Raw genomic sequence first — 19291 nt, forward strand, 5'->3', positions numbered from 1 at the left:
GGGTGGCCAAAGCGTCCGGAGGGGTAGCAAGGACAAAGCTCACCCTCACAGGCAGGGAACAGAGCAAAGCCAGAGAAAGTGGGCACCCACAGAAAGGAAGTGTGGGGTCTCTTCCACTGAGCCCAGATTAAGGGAGGGTCGCCCAGTCTAGCTCTCCTGTTTCCCTTTAATGTCCTGAAACCAAATGATGTTCTAGGAGAGGGAAGATGCAAAATGCTATGGAGAACATCTCTCAATCTGCAAATGGAAGCAGACACAGCTGGCTAGAAGTCCCACCCCTGACTTCTTGCAGTCACACTGTGACACACACTTACTTCCTTGGTCAATGAGGCCCTTGTCACAGTGGACCTTCCAAGGGAAGACTGGGCAGAGGGGCCAGAATGAGAACAAGGATGGAAAGGCACCCATAGGAAGGTCCAAGAGATGATGGGGAGGAGATTAAAAAGCAGTCTGGTCAAGCACAACCAGAGACGTGTGCATACCCTTTCCTCCTCCACTGGCACCTGAAATTCCACGCACGTGCTGCATCTGTGACCCAATCAAGCCTCAGAGGGGCCACGACAAAACAGACTGTGTAAATAAAGTGTTCAAACCGTGTCAAATTGCTGGGGGCTGGGACAGCAACATGAAGAAAAGTCCTCTGGTGGGGTAAGAGCAAGGAAAGAAAGTCATTACTTCAGCTGACAGCAGAATCAAAGTTTATCAATGTAAATTTTAAACTCACAGGCAGGTACAATGTGCTTTTGATACAAGCCTCTTAACATTCAATAAAGGTTGGATGATAAAAATACCGTTATGTCCAATTAATTAGACTGTGCTCCCAAGAGAAAAATATACTGGCTGATACACATAGAAAAGGGAAGAGATCGGAAAGAGCAAATGAAAATTTAAAAACTATTTTCACATTACTCAAATTAAGTCATGAAAACCACCTTAAAACCCCATCACTCACACATGCAACATGTTCTAATACTGATCAGAGACCAAATGCAATCTACTTGGACATGTTTAATGTAGCAGATGATGTTATCTAAATGTATCCTATTAGTAAGAGAAAAGGGACATTGTGCTGTACTTTTTTTAAGGCATATTTTATATATTTAATTACTTAGGATGCTATGAGCACCAGAGTTTCTCAGAAAGTATAAAAATTCAAATTCAATGTCAATAAAGTCCATAATCTAAATAGTCCCTTAAAGTTAAAGGCTCAAAAGGAAAACTGAGCCAAAATTAGGCTAAGTTAGGAGGACTTTATGTCACAATCGATAAATTAGCTACGGTTGTCAAGCACAGAAGTTAAAACAGAACAAAATAAAAACAGAGAAATGACTGTTTGTTTCTCTAGTAGTCTTACATCCATCCACAGGCAAGCTTTTGCCAACTGACCAACAATTCTGAAATACTGTACTACTAATAAATGTCATTACTTGCAAAGGAAAAAACAGCCTAGTGTATCAATTTCTTTTGCTTCTATGTCAAAGAATAAGCTAATACAAAAAAATCTGCTTAAGATGACATACATCTTTACTTAGAAGCAAATATCTTTCCCAGATGTCATTTTGTCAGTTTATAAAGCTACACTGATTTTACAATGGTTTATAAAATAAATAATGGTGGAACAGACAGGTGATATCATCCACTCACCTGGCCTGGTTTTTCCCTTTGGAGCCATGTGACCCTTCATCCACCTGAAAGACTTCTAAACTAGCTTAGCCAGAAACAAGTTTCCTCTAAAAGTCTTCTTCACTCTAGACAAACTCCCCAGCTCCTTCAACTGCTCCCAAAATGAGATCAATCACCTTGGTCACACCCCATATGCCACTGAGGACACAGCCCGGAGCTCAATTCAGCCCTCAAGATGGGCTCTGACCACCCCAGTTCAAGGTGGAGCTTCGCTGCCTGATTCTTAGAAGCATTCCTTTTACAGAAAAGCCAGAGCTTCTACTCATTGCTGTCATCACTTTTCATGCGGGGTCATAGTGGGCCTGCAGTCGATTGAAATCCTTTCAAAAATTACTATTAGGCAGCTCTCCCACTGGTAGCACTTCTGGGTTTTGTTTTGGTTTTTTATTTAAGTATGGGATTTTCAATTTTCTTCCAATTAATGTCACATGGTAAGTTCTGACCAATCATTCCTGCCTACCAAAATCTTCTGGGATATTCACTATTTTATCATCCAATGAATTACATAAACTTAACTGTGTCAGGACACATGCACACAAGATTACCAGGGTATCTCTACCATGTGGTAGATTTAAAACAATATAGAGGACCAGGCCTTACCCTCACCTTTCCAGCAAGCCTCTCTCCACGTGACATTAATCATCTCTCTTCCAGTAATCCAGCTACCCAGCCTCCTACTAGACCAACCCTCACCATTATGTGGAGCATACTAATTTCTTGAATTGCAGCTAGAACTAAAGAAATGTGTATTATTAAACCCCAGCAGGCTCTCAAATAGTAAAATACAAGCCCACTTAATATAAACACCACAACTGAAATCAAACTGTTCCTGAGTGTTTTTTATAAACTCTAAACATCTGCTCTCTAATTCAACTACACTGTTTGAATAAGTTTTATTTTTTCTCTTCTGGGAAATACCAATTACTTTTGGTCACTTTACTATGTGACATCATCCCAACCACACAACACTGAATAAACCCATAAGCTGACATCAGACTGAAGACACACCAGCAGGTAGCATGGGCAGAAAAGGGAAGTCTTCTCACAAAAATGATTTGAAACATTGCGAAATCAAACCTGCAGCAGCAGCGTACCAGCGTGAGCTCTGGGTCCTGCAGCCAGGCAGGCAGCTCTGCAGGCTGGCTCATTGCCTGGAACAGCGTAGCCCTCAGTGCACAGTAATTGTCACCGCGGACTCGCCTTATAGAGGTGAACTTCTGAGAAACCTCCTCGTAGCCCTGAAAGAAAGTATCAAAGAATTCAAAATGGTCACTTCTGACTTCAGACAGCAGGGAGAATATCATACCTGTGGAAAAAATTCACCTCAGGTGGCTGGAAAAATAAAAAGACTGGCTGAGTCCCTCCTGTAAGACATTCAAATTCCTTTTTATTAATCAAAAGAAGTTAAAACAGGGCCGGCCCCATGGTGCACTCGGGAGAGTGCAGCGCTGGGAGCGCAGCGCCGCTCCCGCCACGGGTTCGGATCCTATATAGGGATGGCCGGTGCGCTCCCTGGTTGAGTGCCAGTCATGAAAAAGACAAAAAAAAAAAAAGAAGTTAAAACAGGGCCGGCCCCATGGTGCACTCGGGAGAGTGCAGCGCTGGGAGCGCAGCGCCGCTCCCGCCACGGGTTCGGATCCTATATAGGGATGGCCGGTGCGCTCACTGGCTGAGTGCCAGTCACGAAAAAGACAAAAAAAAAAAAAGAAGTTAAAACAAATATTAGTATGGATTAATAAATGTGAGTATATATGTTAGCACAAAATATCAGCATATGTAACAGATGCAACAGGCTGGACATAAAAAATGATAACCAAGTGTTAAAGCACTTGCCACCCCCTCAGTTGGAGTTACATGTCCCTTTCTAAGCAACTGCTGTAACACTCACTACTCACTGATAACCAACATTTTGAAAGGTTTAATCTAGTTAAAATTGAGCATCAACTCTTTAATGGAGAAACAGGAAAAAAGAGGTATATGCTAAGTTTTTAAGTCCATATTAAAAAAATACTAAAAAATCCCAAGTTCCCAAGGGGTATGTGTGGTGTATGTAAAAGTCTACATGCTAGGGGCCGGCCCGGTGGCGCACTGCTACAGTGCGCTGCTTGGGAGCGCGGTGGCGCTCCCGCCGAGGGTTCGGATCCCACATACAGACCGGCCGCTCACTGGCTGAGCGAGGTGCGGGCACAACACCGAGGGTTGTGATCCTGTTGCTGGTCCCGGTCTGGTACGGGCGCGACACTGAGGGTTGCGATCCGTAGCCGGTCCCGGTCCGGTACGGGCGCGACACTGAGGGTTGCGATCCGTTGCCGGTCACGAAAAAAAAAGACAAAAAGGAAAAAAAAAAAAAAAGTCTACATGCTAGGATACGTCTGGATAATTCTGTTAGACTTTTTTTTAAAAAGTAGATTGAAGTGTCACTTTTGCTCAGTCTGGAAGTAAAAAGAGGAAATGAAAATGTTCAGTGACATGCTTGGTCACTCAAAAACAGCCATCCAAATGTACCATTTTGAACATACCCCAAAAAAGGACACCATAAAATCCTAGTGACTCCAGCCCACAGGCATGCGTGATGCTCTGACTTCTCCAGCTGGACACTGCTCAGTCATTGGGACTGACATCACTGCCACCAATCTCACTGGTCCCCGATCCAGTCACCCCTTTCACTCGTCCCACTCTTCCTTGACTATTGCTCAAAACCCTACTTCCTACCCTGCATTTACACAAAGAAAGGAGTATCACCCTCCTCAGGGAGTGGGCACAATGCATCCTGTGTGTCCCAGTACTGGCACATCATTACTAGTTGTTTTTAAGCCCCAAATCATCATAAGACAATGTTCTAAGTGAGTATGAAAGTACTTAAAATTTTAAGAGTCAAATTTGTAGTTAGAGGTCCCATCACTGCAACATCTAAGGGCCCAACAGGCAGAATCACACCTGCTAACATGCACCTCTTCCTCATGGTAGACTTCTAATTACCCCAGGAATACTCACAATGGTGAATTCAACTGCACCTTTCCTAATCCATAAATCACTCATGCCATTTTAGAGATGAATCAAACTTTTAAAATTAAATTTCAATTTATACACACTTACTCCCAAAAGAATATCTAAAATAAAAATAGACAATTGGGCAAATAAGGACTAAAATAGAACTGAGATCAAAGCTGTTATCAGGCACCTCAGATGCTCTGATTACTGCCATGGGTCCTGATGAGACCCTTTTCTAACTGGTGTGCCTTTCACTATGTGATCACTGAAAGAGTCCAACTGCAGCATCAAATCTTCCTTTCCCTGGAACAAAACCGATACAAAATTGATTTTAGCTAGATTTCCGAAGTATGGAATATTTAAATAACTCAGACATCTTCAATGGTGGACTAATTTAAGATGCCAACTACTAGAACAGGTCCTTTGAAGAGACCGAAGTCATAAAATAAAATTACAAGTCAGTGAAAGCATTTCTGAGGAAGATACGAAAACATAGTTTAGATACCTGGCTCTCTGGTTATCTATTTTGATACAAGGCTGGAGGTCGGAAAATCTACAAGTGGCCAATGGCATATTCAGCAGATGGCCTCACAAATACAAATGTTCTTAACCTCTGGCTGGAACTGAGAGTCCCAGGTATTTCATGATTGAGTTCTCCAGCAAGTGCCTAAAACACAAAGAGTTTACATACCAGAGCTGACATCTGCTCTCAGAGCTCTGTTAATGGCAGCTTACATTTTTACTAAGGTCAGCTCTGGGCAGTTGAAGTGCATGCTGAAAGATGAGCAATATTTTCTACAAAAGCAAGCTCCGAGGACAATACATGTCTTCAAATATCTCTAATACATAAGAAGTGCATTCAAACTCATAATGTAAATAATCCCAAGAGAAAAATGAGCAAAAGATATAACACAGTTTACAAGATGTGGTGGAAGTCTTAGGTTGAAATCGCCATTTTTGTAGATCAAAAATGGTTAAGTAGTAGCAATTTCACATGATTGAACCCACTGATAAGGAATACTGGATTTGGGATACATTCTGTGGGTAGAGCCACAGTCTGCTGCTCTATTCAGCTGTGTAGTATAAGTTGCCAAGGTGTCGACGCTGAGCAAGTAATCAGCCCAAACAGCCACAGCAGAACCACATCATGAGAGTCCCCAATATCATCCCACAGCCTTGGAGACAACCTTAGGGTTGCCAATCTATGCAATGGGACTTGGAGGGGGCAGCTCCTGGGATGCCCTAAAAGGAGCAATTCCAGATTCCTCTTCTAGGGAATGCAGGAGGGTTCTAGGCCCATGGGACTTAGAGGGCATGTATCCAAACCCAGGTGGTATGGAGAGCAGGGGTGTGGAATCAGCCCTTCTATATCCTGATGTTTTTATAACACCAGGCCAAGGAGGGCATTCCCAAAGGACCCCAAGAGGACAACCAATGGCTGGCCCAACTCTAAACACTGCAGTCACTTACATGTTTTTCCAAAGAAACTAAGTTACTGAATAACTAATGCTGATTCAATATTAATACTGTGACTCTAGCCAAGTCCCTTATCTTTGGAGTCTCTTTTCTTCGTCTCTAAAATTAGAACACCAATATTTACAACATCTAATCTACAGCAGTTGTCTTAACTAATGTCTAAAAATATAAAATGACATATTAAATAACTAATAATAGACTATTTGAAAGACCTGAAATATGTGCACCTCTGTGTCATACCTTTTTCATACATGTTGCTTTTTGCGTATTTCCCCTCCATTCTTTTTTGCAGTAGTCCATGATATCCATTTCAGGAGCCACACTTAATCTGAGTTCTGTTAAAGAATTTTTTAAAAATATTTTTTTAATTTAATTTAAAAAGCAAATAGTGAATCAAAGCATAATTAGAATTACAATATGTTACTTGGGAGTCATCCTTCACTCCTTACTTTCTCTCGCCATTTCAATAACCTCACAATTCCACCACTGCCTACCCCACTGATCCACCATCACCTTACCCCTGGATAACCATGGGGGTCACCAGAGGGTCTCCCTTGTCACCATACCCTTCAGGCTGTTCTCAGCACGGTAGCTGGCCAGGGTGATACATCTAAAACATGAGTCAGATGCTAGCCATCACTCCTAGGCTCAGAGAGCTCCAGGGCCTTCCCGTCTCACCTGCAGTGAAACCCATGTCCTTACTACCCACAAGGTCTCCTTCACTAGCCCCCCACTGCCCCTCTGGCCTCAGCTCCCAACACTCTCCACACTGAATCTGCCCTAGCCCCACCTGCAGCCTCTCGCGATACTCTCCAACACACCTGGCTCACTCTTCTCAGATACCTGGAGGGCTGCTCCCTCATTCCACACAGGCGTCTCTGCTCCAATGCCACCTGATGCCCCTACTTCATATTATTTTACATATATCTATGCTCTCTATATTCCTCTTATATTATTTTGTTTCTCTTCTTAGTGCTTATCAACACCTGCCATATTTCTTTTTCTGTATCCTACATACAGAAACATAGTAAAATATGAGCTCCTTGAAGGCAGGGACTTTATCCTGTTTCTCAGCTATGTCTTCAGTACCTGGAACTGCACTGAAACATGGGTGTCCATGAATACTTTTCTAATCAAATTACAGACATACTGGTCTGAACTGTGAGAAAATACTTCTTACGATTTGTAATTAAGTTCTTGCATCCATTATTCAAAGAGATAACACCAACTATAACAAAAATTACATTTAATTGTCTTTATTTATATTCTGCCCTGATCCCAAAAGGCTATTGTCAATATTATACTAGAAACTAACAGAGCTCTCAATGTTAGTTGATCAACGGACTTTATTTGACTCTAATAACACAACCCCAAAAACTAAAAAATACAACTCACGATCAGACAAATGTATACTAAAAAATGGCCTTTAGAGTTTCCCTGTTTAACATATGAGGTTTGTGGTTTGATTTTGTGGTATACACATATGCACGCACATGCATATGTCAGTGTGGGTGTTTTAGGAAGAAAATGAGGTAAATTCTCAGGCACGTCTTGACTTCCCTTTTAAATTACTGAAGACAGATGTTAGCCATGATATTAGGATGTAAACACAGAAGTACCTTACAACGTATTTTTACCCCTGAGGAAGTTGTACACAAAATAAAAATGTTTTATTCAACTCAATTCAAGAAATATTTATTGTCTAATACATAGGTGGCAGGCGCTGAGCTAGGACCTGGGGTACACAGGCAATAAAGACCAGACGCTGGCCCGGAGGGGCTTACAGACTGCTGAAGGAGGAGGACAGCAGGTGCCAGGATGCTCCAGGAGCACAAAGGAAGAGGCCCTAAACTCTCCTGGCAGTTTAGGCAAATCAAATCTTTTTTCTTTTTTTTTTTAAACTAAACTATAAGAACTGTCTATTTTAAAAAATCTCATTGTGTGTCCTTTTAAAGAAAAACAACCTTCCGCCTAAAAAGGAAGATAATATATATACAGACAATATAGATACATTTATCTGTGGTACACATCACGATTAGCTTAAAAGTGAAACAGACCTCTGAGGTGTAATATACAGAGATCGTAAATCCCAATGCTGCACAGCCCATCCTTGAATAAAGACCCTTCATCGTTTACGATCAGGAAATGTCCGAGTGTCTACTCAGCGGAGGGAAGTGTCCCCTGCATCTGCCTTTCCACTCACCCGCCCGCAGCAGAAAGAACTGCTAATGTGTGCAGCTGGGACACTGGCTGGGCCATGCTTCCCCCAGGCAGGGTTGTGAGCCTGATCACAAAGCATGCGTCCAGCTCAGGAAGGGCTCCTTGGAAGAAAGTCCACCCTCCCGCTCTCGTTGCTGCAGTCCTCAGTCCTGCACACACCAAGACATGACCTGGCCCCCTGGGGACAAGGCAGGCTCACCACCTTAGAACTCAGGAGAGCAGGCACAGGGCCTCACACAGGCCAAGAGGCCAAGCCATGGGCCACAGTCCTGTGCTGAATCAGAGGCCTGCGAAGCACAGTGAGGGTTAGGGAAATGGGGGACCTGGCACAGCTGGCAGCATCAAAATGATACTTGAACTCCCACTGTGCTACGGTTCTTTGGGAGAAGAACTCCAATGGCTACTACATGTCACACGCAAGGCTAGGAGCTGAGGTACAGGACAAGACAGTGCCTGACCTCAAGCGGCTTGTGGAACACAACAGTTCCTTTTTTAATTGCAAACTAAATAGACTCTGATTGCTGTTTTCAAGAAAGAACATTTCTAATGGTCCCCCAAAAAGGTGGGGGAGGGGGTTGAAAACCAGAGTGGTAAGCAGGAGCTGAAATAATCCACAGGTCTGATCCTTAACCACCACATGGAGACAAAGAAGGAGGTAGGAAGTTATAACTGAAGCTTTTCCAAAAAGCTGGGACTCTCAAACAAACAGGGTAGACTGGGACAGGAATCTCAAACTTCTTTTGTAATGGGCCAGATAGGAAACAATTTAGGCTTTAGGGCCATAAGGTTTCTGTCAAAACTACTCAGCTTTACCATGCATAAAAGCCACCACAGACAGTATGTAAACTAATAAGTTCCAGTAAAACATATTTATAAAACCTGGTGGCTGGTCAGGTATGACCTGGGAACCATAGTTTGCTGACCCCAGATTTTTTTACCAACAAAGAGAGGGGATAAGAAAACTTTCTGCCTCTGTCTGGGCTCTGCTTCAGGGGAGGGTGCACTTCCAAAGGGTGTTATTTCAGGAAGGGCAATGAGCCCAAAGGGACTGAGGTGCAAGGAGCAGTGCAGAGGGATCCATTTTACTCTCATACTAAAGCTGCAAGTTACAAGACCCACTGAAAAGCCAGAATACCCATGTGCAGTGCAATGCCAGGCAGAAGAGCCACACAGCAGACAGCCTGCAGAGGGAAAGAGAAAACAAGGTCCCTCAGCAGGAACAATGCTGGATACACACTCTCCTCTTAGGAAGATGACTAATAAGGATTCTGCGTCCTAAGCAAATTCTGAGCAACCACAGAGGTAAAGAACAAGCATCATCTAAAGCTTTATGGAGGACAGGATCAATGTGGCCCAGAAACACACCAGGACCACGACAGAGACCATCTCTCCTCTGGATCTCAAAGAGCTCACCAGCTCTTATAAGGAAGACTCAGGAATTATCATCAAAAACCCCACTATGTATTGTTTGTTCCTAACTACACTTATGAAAATGCTTTCGTTAATAACAAAGTAAACAGAAGACAGTTCTCAAAACACACTAGTAGATTACACACATTACATAGATAATGAGAGAGAAAAGGCCAGTTGTATATTATCTATGGTGTGTCCCCAAATTGGAGTCTCCCCACTCGCTCCTGCCTGAGGCCAGCAGAGGAAGTAAGGATGTACTTCTCCAGAGACCAGTGAGGGGGCCATGAGTAACACCTCGCCCCAGCAGTGATGGTCCTGGCGGGGGTGAGAAGAGCAGGCATGACAGAGGAGAAACATGGACATGAAATCATGAAACAATGATGACAATAAGAGCTATGGATTCCATGATCATTCTTTTTCATTAGTCAATCAGATTCACATGCATCTGCATGCAAAGATGTGTACAGCCAGCTTCTCAATAAGTGCTTCAATTTCAAATGAAAAACTCACTTCAAATCTGAACTCTCTCTCTAAAAGTATAAGGAAATCATGAACCGAGAGAGGATAGTGTCAAGAGATTAAATAAAACAATCATCATAGGTGCAAAAACTATACGAATGTAAAGAATGCAGAGAAAATACTTGCATTAACATTTTAAAGCCTCAGGAAACAGTCTTCTCTAAACATACTACAGCAAAACAAATAATCAATGTAGACAAGACTATATGTGTAAGAATATTGCCTGGGAAGTACATGTTGATATGTTATGAAAATGGATATACCAATTTAACTGCATTTTCTATTGTAAATAAAGAACTCTATAAATAAGACAATTCCAAACATACCTGATGCCACTCTTTCATGTATAAGCAATTCTTTCTCCTTTTCTATTTCATCTGCAGCACGGTACATGTCCTCCTCACTGAAATCACACCAAAGTAGACATTTTCAAATACTTGTTACTGACATTTTCTGTCATATCACAATTCATAGCTGCTTACAAAATGTGTAAGACACTAAAAGTTTAACTTTTTTCACATTACATGGTGACAATCTGATAAAATACAGGTCTTTTAGATGCTCATGTTTCCATCTCACCACTTTCTTCCACTTCAAAATTTCTTACTTTAAATGAGACAATTTACACCACTGCATTTGATAATGCTTTGAGGTCATTTTAATTGTAAGACCCATTAATGCCTCCACTGTATACCTAGACATCCTAGCATGTGTCTTATCAGTAAAGCTCCTGAAATGACTCTGTCAATTCTCAAATACAGACAGTGCTAATAAAAGTCCTTCTATAGGAATGCAAGCCAATTGCTGACCTTTACAACATGTCACAAGCAAATATAACAATAGCTGCTCTAAAAACAAGCACAGGAGAGCAATAATTATAAGTCCCCAAAGCTAAAACTCCTCCCCAAGGCTCCTGCTGCTCCCTGACTCCCACATTCAACCAGCCACCCAGGTTCTGTTGAGTATATCCCCACTGTCCCACATACCTCAATGGCTACCACCACTACTGCTGACTTCTTACTCATATAACAGCTTCCTAAAGAAAATGTACCCTCTAGCGAACTAACAAGAACCTAGGCAGTAGACAAAGATAAAGAACAGAATTTCTGGTCTGAAGATGCCCCTTTTTCCCCTCAAGATTCACCCCAAAATGACAATGAAGGGAAACAGAAACACCAACTCTATCTCTGATACCAGAAGATATGAAAGCCTAAACAGTTAGAAAGCAGATGGAGTGGTAAATGGAGCAGGACAGGGAAGCCCAAGGCTGGTGGACGGGCATCTGCAGAAGGCAAGCCAGTAAACCCGGCAGAACCCCAGAAAGGCTCAGGAATTGGAGTTACCGAGTCCTTCAGAGGGTACTGGTAACACACTGAGCTGAAGACAAAGGAGGCCAGCTGACGTTCACATAAGGAGCCATCAGACCCCCAATTCCCTATACTCCCTCCCCTGACAGCACACGAGTTACCGAGTCCTTCAGAGGGTACTGGTAACACACTGAGCTGAAGACAAAGGAGGCCAGTTGACGTTCACATAAGGAGCCATCAGACCCCCAATTCCCTATACTCCCTCCCCTGACAGCACACCCCATCCTCACACATGGCAGGAGGCTCCAGACACAGTGGAACACAGGAAGGAGGAGGTTCCAGGCTAAAAAAAAATACAGAATTAAGTGAATGACTGAGATACCCCACCTCCCCTGACCACCCAGTTCCTAGCACATGGCCTAGTATGGCCAGGGGAAAGAGGAAGGGGTCAGAGGGCTTAGATGAAGAAGGGGTGCTGGGAGAGGCAGACTGAGGTGGGGAGTCTAACATGCCCACCACTGAAAACTTTTGATGTTTCCCAAGCACTCCCAGAACAAATGTGGACCTCACCCACCACTCTAGCCTGTACTCCATTATTTCCCCACGCACTACTCATGCTTCGGTCCAAACACTTGACCAACTCTACCCTGAACTTTCACACCTGGGATTCGGTCCAAGTGGTTCCTGCTTCCTGAATGGTTCATAACTCCCGACCTGCCTCCTGCCTAACACATCCTGATGCCTGCTGTGCAGGTCAGCCCTATGCAGAGTGCGATGGTTAGAGTGGGGACCTGGGAGTTAGACCGTCAGGGTTTAACCAGTCCTCGCTCCAGCCCTTATTCACTGTGTATGACCGTGACTAGAGTAACTACACCTCTTGGCATCTCAGGTTAAACACCTGTAAAAAGGACAGAGAGTATTCACCTCAAAGGGCAAGTGTGAGAAATAAACACATGTAAAATAATTAGCACTAAAAAAAGTTAGCTATTCTTACTAATTCTCATTCTATAGCCATTAGGACAGAGTATTAGTAAACAATTTGCCAATGATCATTTCTTATTCCTTTTTTTTTCCCTTCTCTAAAATAAATGTGTAAGCATGTGTGTGTTTAATGTTGTGGGGTGAGGGAACAAATATTAGGGAAAAGGTACTTTTCATGTGCTCCGACTCCATGAGATTTCAAGTAAAAGGTGTGATGTCACCCAGGGAGTCCGTGCCACAGTCAAAAGCAAGCAAACAGTAACCTGAGGAAAAGGTACTTTTCATGTGCTCCGACTCCATGAGATTTCAAGTGAAAGGTGTGATGTCACCCAGGGAGTCCGTGCCACAGTCAAAAGCAAGCAAACAGTAACCTGATTCACAGAAACCATACATCAAAGACCTAAAATAAAAAGTGACCAAATATGTCCATTCTCTCGCTAAGTTAATGACATCTTCCAGCCTCCTTCCTAGCTTTATCAAATAAGAGAGAAATTCTTATCCGTTAAAACAGTAATCAGAGTGAGTCACTTTCATAACATCATTATCAGACGTATACCTTTGGGCAAGCCACTTCCCCAATCTTGGCATCTGTTTTCTGACTTCAAAATGAGAAGACTGGATGAGATCTATACGATCTACATGGTTCCTCTTCCAGTTCTTAGTTCTAACAGTCTACAAATATATTTGTTAAAAATTACACTTCAAGAGAATTCTGAGACTATCCTGCATGCACATTTGGCTCCACTTTTGTCCTCTTCCTTTCTAATCTATGAAATAACCAAAAAGCAATCTCAAAACTATTACCCAGAGGAGGTTCTCTAAATAAGCATCTCTGTACAGCCACAAATACAAATTCCTACGAAGGCCAACAGGAAGGGAATGAAAAGAAACAAACCGCAGAACAAACAGGAGAACTCAATGCAAAGGGAAGACAAACAGAAAGTGAGATGATTGGAAAAAAACAGCAGTGACTCGGGATACACAGAAGAAGCAAAGCAGAAGCAGATGAATAAGAAACCCAGAGCATATTCAGATTACTTTGGTCACCCCAGATTTCACTCGGATGCTGCACACAAATATTTGCTAACTTCCATGACCTCCAAAGGACACACGAAAATCATAATACGGCCCTTATTAAAGACTACCCTTAAAAATGATCCTAAAGCTGTATTTCCTTGGAGAAAGGATAAGTTTTAAATATACATAATGAAGCTCAATCAGTGTAGTCGGAAAGGAAGACTTTTAACAGCCAGAATGAAATATTCATCTATCTAATATAAGAATGATCAGGGCCCAGCCCGTGGCGCACTCGGGAGAGTGCAGCGCTTGGGAGCACAGCAGAGCTCCCGCCGCGGGTTCAGATCCTATATAGGGATGGCCGTGCACTGTGCACTCACTGGCTGAGCGCGGTGCGGCCGGTCTCAAAAAGGACAAAAAAAAAAAGAATGATCAAGCAGGAAGGAAGGAAAGAAGGGAGAAAGGGAGGGATGGGCAAGAAAAATAAAAACAATTTTATTTTAAAAATACTTCACTTGAACTTTTGCTTTAATTTTTAAAAGTATCAAAATATTAAAGCTGGGCTTGGCTGGTTAGCTCAGTTAGTCGGAGCACAGCGTTGATAATACCAAGGTCAAGGCTTCGGATCCCCACACCAGCTGGCCATTAAAAAAAGCTGAGGGCCGACCAGTTGGCTTACTTGGGAGAGTGTGGTGCTGGTAACACCAAGGTCATGGGTTCAGATCCCCATAACCGGCCAGCCCCCCAAAGAATAAATATACATATATAAAAGTTTAAAATAATCACAAGATGAAATGATATTTAAAGCTGGGAATCTGAAATCGGTAAAGGTTTGGTTTGAATTTTTGTTATGGGAAGGGAAGATAAAGAAACAATGAAAGGAAAAGGGCTATTACAAGATAAAATCATCAATGCTGAACAGTTCCAGAAATTTGGCAACCTTTCTGTGGGTGTCAAGTTCGGGTGAGGGTGGTGAGGTGTTCACTCTTGCACACAAAAGAGGCCACTGAAGCCCACAGATTCAGATGATCACCAGAGCAAAAAGTTCTCTTTTAGAAAACATAAAAATAGCTAGAAAAGTGGAAAAGAAAGGTAATACAAAGTCTTAAGTGACCTGATTTCCTAGCATGCAAGTCACACTCAATTACGTTGAGTTAAATTTTAAAACCAGAATGCTAATAATTCCTAGATAGAAAATTCTTAGTTTGGGGGGAGAGGGAGGAGGGAGGGAGGTTTCGGTGATGGGACATAATAATCAACTACATTGTATATTGACAAAATAAAAATAATAAAAAAAAAAAGAAAAGAAAATTCTTAGTTTAACATCATGACATTAAAGTGTGTATTTTCGAGTTCCCATTAAAGAGTACTTACCCATTTTCTCTTAAGCTGGAGATGAAATATTTTATTCTTAATATTAAGGTAACCTACCAAATTGAGTAAGCCACATGACACTGCATGCTAAGATAACTCTTGCTCTGTTCAAGACCTGCATACTAACAAATTTTCAAAAACATTTAAAAAATACTCACTATATAGAGACAAAATTACACTATTCCCCACAAAAGCTGTAAGTTAAAAGCAGAACTCAGTGAAGCAGAAGACATTTCTGTAAAGTCACTTTTTCAATCTCTGATTCAAGCAAACACGTAACATGAAAAAAATCAATTCTAATTTATATGCAAAGCTTACAAGACAGCATTAAAATCACTCACCATTACGAACCTTTGCACCGAATTACCCTTAGATGTCTAAAAGAACTAAGTATGGCTTTCTTCAGCTCTCTGGACTTGAGTCCTGCAGTGCATGCTTAACTTGGTCGGTCCTATAAGACTAATGGCTCAGGCAGTGTTGGTAAGACAGTGTCAACCAGTGTGACACCAACGCACCTTCCCACACAGGCACAGGAAAAGCAAAGACCCCTCAACCCAGCCTTTCTCCACGGCTTGGCAGTTGCAGAGATGGGTGAACAACACATCAAAAGCAGGAAAGTACCGGCACCCAGGCCAAAATTCTACCCCCCTTCTGCAAGTGGACTTTCCATGACTGGCTCATGCTACTCTATGTGACTTCCAGAGGTACCTGGGCGACTACGCAGTAACCCTCAATACTGAGGTTTGATTCTTAGAGACACCCTAGCTCTGGACCCTGAAGCAGGCTTTTCATGGGTTGGAGAAAGTGGTGGGAGGGAGCCACTCTCACTCCATCCACACAACTTATCCCCACCCCACACTCCAGCAGCTCCTGGGGTAGGGTAGGGCAGAAAACACATCACACAATAGTATGCTTAGCAAAACCCAACAACAATGGTTTAACACTTTTTTTCTGTTCAGAATCCTTTTGAGAATCCACAGCTTTTACCAGAGCTTCGGCCTTTCTTCTAAACATACAAAAATTTTGCCTTCAATTTCAATGGGGTTCACAAATGATGTGCCCTCATATGCAGCCAGCCCATGGACCTGAGATTCTGTCCCTCCCTCAGATAGACAGAGAAGGGCAATGGAGTAGTCTCTCTTCTCAACTCCCTAAGCATTTCCAGCCTGACCACCAACCATGTCCCAGGGCTGTCTCAGTCCTCAAAGAACACAGTATGGATTAACTTAGCTAAGGACAAGCAGACAGCAGGAGTCACATGTTGGGGGTGGGGTGGGGTGAGCAGGGGATAGAGCACAGCCGACCTGCTGGCAGAAGCAGCAAGGGAGCTTCAAGAGAGTCAACTAATCTGGTGACATAAGACTTCTTCAAATGGGACCCTAAGTTATCTTGGGAGCCATCTTTAGGGCTTGTCCAGGAGAAGCTAGCCAACCTCAGCTCTCAGATGAGCTGATTACAAAAAAAAAAAAAAAAGAAAAAAAGAAAAATTGCAATGAACTTTAGAAAGTACTTTATCCATGTGGTTTATATGTCTCTTCCCACTTCTCTCCTTGTGAAATGTGGTGTGCCTAGCACAAAGGAATCATGGTGATCTACTGTGCTGCCTCGGAAACAGGCCATCCTTTCTTCTACCCATCACCACAGCCTTCAAAGAGTCACATCCCAAATGCAATAATTCAGCTGCAGAAGCTGGGCTATGATTTGTATTCAAAACTACTGCCCACTAAATATATTAAAAATGACTCCATGGGGTATCTCAAAACATTTGCAATCATGGCATTCCATATTTCCAGGTGCAAATTTTTTTTTTTTTTTGTCTTTTTCGTGACCGGTAAGGGGATCACAACCCTTGGTGTGGTGTCGCCCGCACCACGCTCAGCCAGTGAGCGCACTGGCCATTCCTATATAGGATCCGAACCCGCGGCGGGAGCGTCACTGCGCTCCCAGCGCCGCACTCTCCCGAGTGCGCCACGGGGTCGGCTCAGTTGCAAATATTTTAAATGATTCCTGTGCATAGCAAACCCAAATTATCTGGATGGAAAGAAAGACCTTGGCTCAATGACAAAAAAAGAGAGAGATTGAAAAATGGCATCACACTATTTAAATTTACTCTCAACTGTTAAGCTGCATATATCAGGTAGGAATTGAAGTGCATACATTATATTGCAAATTATGTATTTTTCTGATACTTGCAGTAGTTTCTCCAGCCCATGAGAAAACATCACAAAGAGAAATCGCCCCACTACCCATATACTGATTCAGAAAGATGGAAATAGACTAGAAAGCACAAAACTTAAGATACAATGTTCAAAAGTTGACATCTGAAAGTTATACTCACCTCCCTTTATTTTCCCCATCATATGAGACTTAAAGTGGAACAGATAATCAAAGGCAACAAAAGGAGGGAGAAAAAGAAACTAAGCTGCTAAATAAACCACAAACTGGAACATCTACTCCAGGAGAAAAAAAAAAAAAAAACCTGAAGCTTGGCTGTCATTATAAATCATGTCCCTCTGCCTTTGCTGAGAACAACAGGAAGAGGTGGGGGAAGGCTCCCACCAAAGCATAAGGGAAGGTGGACCTGAAACCCTATGTGTCTCCCTGGCCTAGCTGCACCTAAGGAATCCGCAACTGTTTCCTAACCTGTAAAATGACAAACCTATGCTAGGCTTTTAAGATTCCTTACAGCTCTAAGTCTCTAATTCTACTGACAGTAGACAGAAGAGGCACCTATGCCACAACAGCTTTTCCTCAAGAAAGATCATTCCTTCCCACCTTGGTCCACTTCCCCAGGTGCTGAGACTTTGAGAACTACATCCACCAGAAAACTTGCCAAATAATTATGTGTACATTTGGAAACGTGGTTCTGGCAGCAAAGTTTCTTCATCTCTCAGGTGGCAGAAACTGCTCAGACTGAGGTGCAGCAAGTGAGAGGAAGAGCATCTAAGTGGGGGAACAGTTCTCACCACCAGGGCAGGGGCAAGGCAGAAAAGGAACCAGCATGAGCCCACAGAGCGGCAGAGGCAAGAGATCCCCTACATAACCCTCTACAGAATCTCAGATAGGTCTTGAACCGAGAAAGCAAACTGGCAGACACACGCCACATCAGCTCACACATGAGCCTGTACAGTGTTTCCAATTTTTTTAAAAAAACATAGGTGCCACTATTTAAAAATCAGAGTATTTCATGCAAAAGTTAGGATATCTGGATTCTTTAAGTATGGAAGATCCAGCAACAATAGGCTGGAGCTAAGGGAACCCTGCACCCAACAGAGAGACACACCAGCTTTCCAGGTCTTCATGGCCTACCCCTGGCCAACTCCTCTAATTTGTTACCTGCCTAGCTCTGGGGGCAGGAGTTTGAGATTTCCTACTCTAAATATTTCCCAGTGGCAATAAGCCTATTAAATCTGAATAATGCCATCCCAAGGAGGTTGGGTGCTCAATAAACAGAATGCCAAAGCCCACTGTAAAATATTATGCAAATGAGTTATTATAATATCTACATAGCAGGCCTCCAGAGGACCCTTTTTTAGTAAACTTGTTTTTTAAAAAGCTCTAAAAGCACATTTAAACACACCTTGCAAATTAACTTTCTGGCTAATCAAGATATCTGTCAAACTGGTTATTGGAGTGCTTAAGTCAATTTTGCAATTCCAAAGGCATTCTTATGTTCCTCGAACTTGAAAGTATAGAAAAGTTTCACCCAAGTTAGTATCTGGCTTCCACCCGCACTCCCAGGCCCTGGCAGCACCTACGAACGCTTCCGATTTGTGCTTCACAAGTCAGAGTGGAACTGATGAAACCAGCACGGACTTTCGTGTGTAAAAGCAAAAGGGGGAGGGGATATGTGGCAGGCAGTTAAAGGTAAAACACAATGGGTTCCGTCCAAAGTCTGTCCAACAGGTGGGACGCTCATCAAGAGCACACATGTCGCGCGGCTCAGTCTTCTCGTGGCTGTGACAGGGGCAGCCTTCCTTCTTCCCCGTGCCAGGCTGGAGGAAAGATCTACCGGGACCTAGCAATAAACTAAGACTCTTCTCGAGCCCGTTTCCCAACTTTCTGGAGCTTTCTTTACTTTAGAGATATGCAGATGTCCAAAGGGGGGCGGGAGACACTGGGTGACCAGAACTGTGAGCGGGGGCCTAGGGAAAAACTTGGACACCGGGCAGCGTCTTCAAATTCCGACCTCCGTTAGAACTGAGGACGCCGAAGGACTCCCTAGCCCAGCCCAGCCCTGCGGAAGGGACCCGAGCCACCCCTGCCGCCGCCCCGGCCCGCGCCCCGCGCACTCACTGCTCGGCCGGGCA

The 19291-nt window shown here is 43.1% G+C and overlaps 1 protein-coding gene across 2 annotated transcripts in view; it reads right to left on the reverse strand.

Moving 5' to 3' along the window:
• The window catches only part of OTULIN (OTU deubiquitinase with linear linkage specificity), a 30864-nt gene extending 11579 nt beyond the window's left edge, over window positions 1–19285 (reverse strand). For both annotated transcript variants that reach the window (XM_008584464.1, XM_008584463.1), the window contains exons 1-4: window positions 19278–19285; window positions 10629–10705; window positions 6391–6485; window positions 2778–2921 (exon numbers count right to left, since the gene is read on the reverse strand). In XM_008584464.1, coding sequence (XP_008582686.1) covers window positions 2778–2921; window positions 6391–6485; window positions 10629–10695 — 306 coding nt within the window. In that variant the 5' untranslated portion in view covers window positions 10696–10705; window positions 19278–19285. The remainder of the gene's footprint in view (window positions 1–2777; window positions 2922–6390; window positions 6486–10628; window positions 10706–19277) is intronic.
• Window positions 19286–19291: the final 6 nt, after the last annotated feature.

Source organism: Galeopterus variegatus, unplaced genomic scaffold, assembly GCF_000696425.1.
Source record: "Galeopterus variegatus unplaced genomic scaffold, G_variegatus-3.0.2 Scaffold3269, whole genome shotgun sequence".
Classification (NCBI taxonomy): Eukaryota; Metazoa; Chordata; class Mammalia; order Dermoptera; family Cynocephalidae; genus Galeopterus; species Galeopterus variegatus.